The sequence below is a fragment of the Ornithodoros turicata genome, chromosome 4 (assembly GCF_037126465.1).
Source record: "Ornithodoros turicata isolate Travis chromosome 4, ASM3712646v1, whole genome shotgun sequence".
NCBI lineage: Eukaryota > Metazoa > Arthropoda > Arachnida > Ixodida > Argasidae > Ornithodoros > Ornithodoros turicata.
This window is the reverse complement of record NC_088204.1, coordinates 43,559,401-43,566,046: the sequence shown is the minus strand read 5'-3', so window position 1 is coordinate 43,566,046 and position 6,646 is coordinate 43,559,401. Positions and strand designations below refer to the sequence as shown.

The 6,646-nt window shown below is 44.2% G+C and overlaps 1 protein-coding gene across 1 annotated transcript; it reads right to left on the bottom strand.

Annotated features, from left to right (window-relative positions):
* Nucleotides 1-1,299: 1,299 nt before the first annotated feature.
* On the bottom strand, nucleotides 1,300-2,736 carry LOC135393067 (progestin and adipoQ receptor family member 3-like). Its single transcript, XM_064623641.1, has one exon. The coding sequence runs from the start codon at nucleotides 2,619-2,621 to the stop codon at nucleotides 1,362-1,364; it is 1,260 nt and encodes a 419-aa protein (XP_064479711.1). The 5' UTR covers nucleotides 2,622-2,736; the 3' UTR covers nucleotides 1,300-1,361.
* Between the last annotated feature and the right edge of the window lie 3,910 nt (nucleotides 2,737-6,646).

The following is a 6,646-nucleotide window of genomic DNA, read 5'->3' as shown; positions in this document are numbered from 1 at the left end:
GAACCAAGATCAGCGGTCCCTTAACTTGAATTGAACGCTAAACCCAACTTCACTAAAGGGAGTTACTGTCACTAAAACATTCGTCGCGTCATCAACTAACGTTTGTAAAAAAAGAATTGAGTGCTAACTTCAGGTTTTAGCAACCCATAATGTCGGTTGAAACAAGCGTTGTGGAAACCGGGCCTATCGTGCGAAATTGTCTCGTTCGATGCTATACTTCTTCCTGCCATACGTTCGACACGAAATAATAGACGATAAAACTGAATGAAACTGAAGACAGCAGGCCCAAAACGAGGCGATTTACATTGCTGTTGGACGGTGCATGATATGAGGCCATGAGACACCAGAAGCCACGAGAGTGTCGGTTATTCCAGCAAAAGCCAAAATATGCTTGGCAGGTTGCGCACGGCACTACATACGTGCACGCGCTGTCAGGAAGAAGGGCCCGTATAACATATGAAGAACAATATCCGTCAATATAGCCATAAAGAACTGATATTACGACTCACAGTCTCAGTTTATCCGTCAAGGCGAAATCTTATACGTCAGAATATAAGAGTAAATCATGTCATCTGTGCCATTTACACATAAAACTCTGCCCTTTGTGCTTACAGGGGGAGCATTTACGGGTCTCAGTAATAAAATACAGAATCTCGGTGAAACAGGGGAAGTCAAGTCCGATAAGAAATGTAGCACAATACAAAAAGCAACACTGAAGCTCCCTTAGTTTAATATATACAAGCTTTCGCGTGAGGGACCACGCTTCATCAGGTACAAGATGTACCTGATGTACAAGATGTACCTTGTACCTGATGAAGCGTGGTCCCCCACGCGAAAGCTTGTATATATTAAACTAGGGAAGCTTCAGTGTTGCTTTTTGTATTGTGCTAATAAAATACAGCGTGACGGATACACCGTCAGCCATTTTCCGAAGTTTACGCTTGGTAAGGGTAAACGTAAATTTATCCACTTCTTTCGTGAGAGTGATAAGCATAATTTTTTATTTCACTTTACACTACCTGTTGAGAGAGGTTAGAGCCTGGACACGTCATACGGAGTCCCTTATTTGAACACGTTTGGATAAGCTCTAGCGCTACATTAGGACGATAGTTTTACCCCGCCCATCGTTTCAACGCCCACCGTCGCATCGCACGATAGACCTGCACAGTGTTATTCCTAAGCGAGGCCGCAACCCCTAATGTTGAGTTTCATTGAAACAATTATTGCCGTACTTTTTTTTCCGTTTCACAGAATTCGTGTCCACACTGAACGCGTACACATTGTATAAACTCACAAAACTCCGGGTCGGATCACTTTAATTCAAAGAACAGCATCGTGTCGTGACTAAAGAGAAAAATGCCCTAAGCAGTGACGACTTGTATAGAGGCCAGTTTCCCGTATGCTTCGATGTAGGCGAAGTATAATTCGTGGGCTACAACAACGCTGAGCGAGATCCCGATATGCCATATCTGATGACTTGAACCAACTAAATCCACAGTCCCTGGATGCCAAGCTTCCGGAAAACGCGTCGAGAATACAAGGAATGACAGCACAAGAGTCCCAATAACGGCCCAATGTCCGAACGCTGTTGCCCTAACAACACTCTCAGGATTGATGCACTCGCTATGAACGAGGGGTAGTAAACTGAAGACGACGAACCATCCGACCGCTTGGGTTCGCGTATCATCCCACTCTTGTTTTCGCAAACTCGGAATGAACGTGAGGCAGCACATGAACAATGCAATTACAGCTTCTGTGATTAGATAAACACACTGCCACACTAAGTGGCGTCTGAACTGCAGCACGGTAAATCCAGCGGTGTAAGTAATCATGCTGAGCCAGATTCCGAAAAAATCCCACAGATACCAGAAGCGGAATGCTTTTTCAGAGCAGCAGTTGAACACGTGGTAGAACATGGATAACACGAGCATGGTCGCATAGGACGCTGACATCGCTGTCGAGAGGTAGCGGTCGAACGTTGACACGGGGTCGTAACGGAACTTGTAATCGTTGACTGTCAAGATGGCTAAAATAATAACAGTCAGTAAGTTGCTCCAGATGTTGACCGTTTCATTATGCCAGGAGAAGATCCCGCGAAGGCATTCTCTTGTGGTGACAAAGTCTCTATAACCTAACTTAATATACGCATTGTGGCGCATATACTCTGGCACATCCTCTATGGATAACGAGCACTTGGATGGTTGCACCATCGAGTTTAAAGTGGACAAGCAGCGCGCGACGGTTGACAGGAAACTGTTTTTGCACGAGATCGCACCATCCTTTCTGTATACGAAAACAACACCACTGAACAAACTAAATAATTTCTGGAATCCTTGCATTAGGACCGTGTCATCCAACGATAACCGCTGCACCCAAAAGCACTTGAAGAGTCTTGCATTTCGATTCCAACTGAAGAAATCGAGCAGTGCTGCAACGCCGGTGAAGGGAGTCATGGTGACGAAACTTGGAACGACACACAAGTTGAGAGATGACACTGGGAAAATGTCAAACGCGGCGAAAACTCGCTCAGCTACCATGGGCGACACACAAAAAAAGAACTGTTTTATGCGATCAGCCACATCGCTGCCAAGGGCACGGGCGTTGGACACGACGTCAGACATGGCGAGGAAGTTTCAGCAATACTTGCAGTACATCATTGCTACGTCCCGGCGCGAACAATGAGTGGAAGTATCAGGGCGTTTGTGGCGCGATGCTCTTCTCCAGTTTCCGAGTGGCTGCGCGTAGAGCAACGAAGGAAATGGCCCTCTCCTCCTTCGAGGGTGAGGGCTGTCCCTGAACTGAATGCGCTCTGCCTGATCTACCTTCCGCTCTTGTTTTCATAGATTTATGTGTTGTGTGCGTGCGTACGTTTACCTTGAGGGGCCTTGCGAGCGGTCGGAGGTTGAGAGGGAATCGGAAGGGAGAAACTGTGCAGCATTGAAAGGGGCCTTCGGGAAATATGTACATTTTCTTTTTCTTTTTTTACTTACGGTACGTTGCGACACAGACGAACTGATTTTTCTTGCGATCTCCCGATAAACTCATTCGGCGTGAATTATCAGGCGTTTTGGTCGGAGCCTTGGCCATTAACATCGTCCATCATGAAGCAAAATACGAACAAATACTAAATAGTTTATTCCCGCAAATTATAATTGTGGCCGACCGACACATGGAAATAAATCTTAACAAAGTCACAGTAAACAAAGAAACAAGAAGAAAGGAGAAAGAACCAAGAAATAAAAAGTCGCATGCCTCATGCAACAACGTGAGACGAATGTTATAGAAAGGCAGTTGCTGGTTGGTTTGGTTTGGTGTGAGGAAAAATAAAATAGAAAACATGGAAGGCAATCCTTCGTATCATAACCAACTCTTTTCTATGAAACCATCCAAGAGAGACTGACGTGGAATTAGTTTAGTTCTGCCAGACGTGTTCCCTTTCTGTACATCATATACGTATGTACATATTACGTTTGATTGTAATTGATTCCATGATTGTTACGTTTCCGGAAAGAAGTGCTGTCAAATCGACATGTGAAATGCGAGGTCATCTCAAACTGGGCCAGAATGCTATACGCCACACGTATTTGTAGACGGTGTTCCTCGGCTGAAATCTTTCTTGACAAATACTCTGCAAAGGCAATTTGCGTACAAATGGCGAAGTAGTACAAAATTCGCGACATCAGTGGTGTCTCTAGTATCTCATCTGATCTGGGCTTGTATGAAATTCCTGGATAAAATCTCTTTGTCCTCGAAATAACGTTCTCACCTGAGCATAGTGCTATTCAGAGCCGTCGCGAGGCGAGTTTGCTCCTAGGACAGGGTAAATCTGAAGCCCCCTCCCACTGCCATCAGAAGCCCTGTGAACAATGAAATGAAACCGCTTATTTGCACTGCCGAGAACGTATTTCAAATTCTGTTTCAATCTACGTTCTGAGCAGTGCAAACAAGCGTTTTCGGTTCTTTGTTTGTTCTTTATTTATTCTTTATGAATTATTTATTTTTCTTATTGTTTGTCTTTCCTTATTCTTTGTGAGTTCTTTTCATTCCCACTTTATACTATACTATACTGTCCAATCAAACTGCCAGGGCCTGCCGTTCGGCGCCCTCTCTGGCGACGGCGCCGCTGGGCCACTGCCCCTGTCAGTAACTACCTTTCGTGGGCACTTGGAGGGAAGTTACTGTGCACACACATGCAAATCATATAATTTGTTCTCAGTCCTCCGTGCATTTTGACATTAAAAAAAAAAACGAAAACAAAGATACCGCCTAAAATTACTCTGTGATAAAACCATAGGTGGGGAGTAACGCGTTACAAAGTAGTGCGTTACCGGTAACGCGTTACATTCGAGTAGTGAAATATGGTAACGCATTACATTTGGGAGAAAAGTAATGAGTAACGTAACGTCATTACATTTTTAACAACTAACGCGTACGGGCGTTATGCGTTACTGCGTGTTCGGGAACTTGAAAGCTTGAGCGAGGACCGTGCCTGCAGAATTCGGGAAAATCCCGGATTTTTTCTATTCATCTTCAACAATGACAAGAAGGTCACATCGACACCCACGAAGAACGCAAAAGAAGGGTTGTTGACCTACCCTGGTTGAGGTGTCACCTTTGTTTACCACCTCTGTTTTTCACTCCCTCTGGTATTTTTCCGACGAATGGGGCAAAAGCGGCAGAAAAATAGCCTCTATCCTCTGAACAAGTAACAAAGTACCAAGGAATTGGCTGTTTGAATTTGTACTGTATGAGATAAAAGGTCACCGTCTCTATCAACCTTGACAAGGAACACTCTCTGGTCATTAGGCGTTCTCTCAGCCCAACGGGCGAAGCTCACCGATGAAAATTTTGAACATCAACTACTTCTGCGTTGCAATAAATCGTACATGTAAGTTGTGTTCATACGTGACCCTTGTTTTTGCCCAACATTGCTTGTATTGATTTGCGGAATGCACTTATGTGACTCAACCAAAAATGGTACATATTATAAGGACAACTGGTGAAGTAATGCAAAAGTAACGGCATTACTTATCAGAAGTAACGGCGTTAGTAACGCGTTACCTACTACCGCAACAGTAACGAATAACGTAACGCGTTACTTTTCGAAAAAGTAGTGAGTAACGGTAGTGCACTACAAAATAAAAGTAACTTCCCCACCTATGGATAAAACTGAGTTTTGGCCTCAGAACATCAATTGTCTCATGAGTTTTGGCAACATGACAAGAGTGTTCTCTTCCCCACACATGAATACTGGTGGCGGTGGTGGAACGATGCTCAAAGGAGGAGGAGGGATGAATATTTGTGTGCAGCTCCTACAGTTCTGATCGCCATTTTTTTTTCTTTTCTTCCAATTGCTGGAAACATTATAAGCAAGCAGTGGTTAATGTTTCTAGCTGGGCATAATATTGTCTCCTAATGGTGCTCTGGGCGGAATGGCGTTGCAAGAAATGAGGCAGCGGATGCTGGCGCTGCACACGGTAGTGTTGGGCATAGGTGGGGAAGTTACTTTTATTTTGTAGTGCACTACCGTTACTCACTACTTTTTTCAAACAGTAACGCGTTACGTTATTCGTTACTGTTGCGGTAGTAGGTAACGCCTTACTAACGCCGTTACTTCTGATAAGTAATGCCGTTACTTTTGCATTACTTCACCAGTTGTCCTTATAATATGTACCATTTTTGGTTGAGTCACATAAGTGCATTCCGCAAATCAATACAAGCAATGTTGGGCACAAACAAGCGTCACGCATGAACACAACTTACATGTACGATTTATTGCAATTTGCAACACAGAAGTAGTTGATGTTCAAAATTTTCATATGTGAGCTTCGCCCGTTTGGCTGAGAGGACGCCCAACGAGCAGTGAGTGCTCCTTGGCAAGGTTAACAGACACGGTGACCTCTTATCTCACACAGAACAAATCCAAACAGCCAATTGCCAATCCCTTGGTACTTTGTTACTTGTTCAGAGGGTAGAGGCTATTTTTCTGTCGCTTTTGCCCCATTCGTCCGAAAAATACCAGAGGGAGTGAAAAACAATGGTGGTAAACAAAGGTGACATCTCAACCAGGGTAGGTCAATAACCCTTCTTTTTCGTTCTTCGTGGGTGCCGATGTGATCTTCTTGTCATTGTTGAAGATGAATAGAAAAAATCGGAGATGTTCCCGGATTCTGCAGGCACGGCCTTCGCTCAAGCTTTCAAGTTTAGACGATCAAGCAGTGTTCCCGAACACGCAGTAACGCATAACGCCGTTACGCGTTAGTTATTAAAAATGTAATGACGTTACGTTACTAGTTACTTTTCTCTCAAATGTAATGCGTTACCATATTTCACTACTCGAATGTAACGCGTTACCGGTAACGCACTACTTTGTAACGCGTTACTCCCCACCTATGGTGTTGGGTACGACTATATTTCGCTTACTGTTACAGATACGCTGGTTTGCTGCAGATAAATCGATTCAGTCGGCGGTGTGTGGCAGCTACAAATTATTCGTTCAGAGCCATATGTTCGGAGTTTTCCCGGCATGGAAGTGTGGGGAAGTCACGAGCATATTTACTATTCGAACCGAAAGTATGAAGAGAATTGCCTCAGGGCGAGAGCCGCCGATATTTGAAACAGAGACTGTTCTTCTTCTGGGCACCGT

Excerpts from the sequence above, each read along its gene's own strand:
- LOC135393067 (XM_064623641.1), bottom strand. The coding sequence starts at position 2,621 with ATGTCTGACGTCGTGTCCAACGCCCGTGCCCTTGGCAGCGATGTGGCT.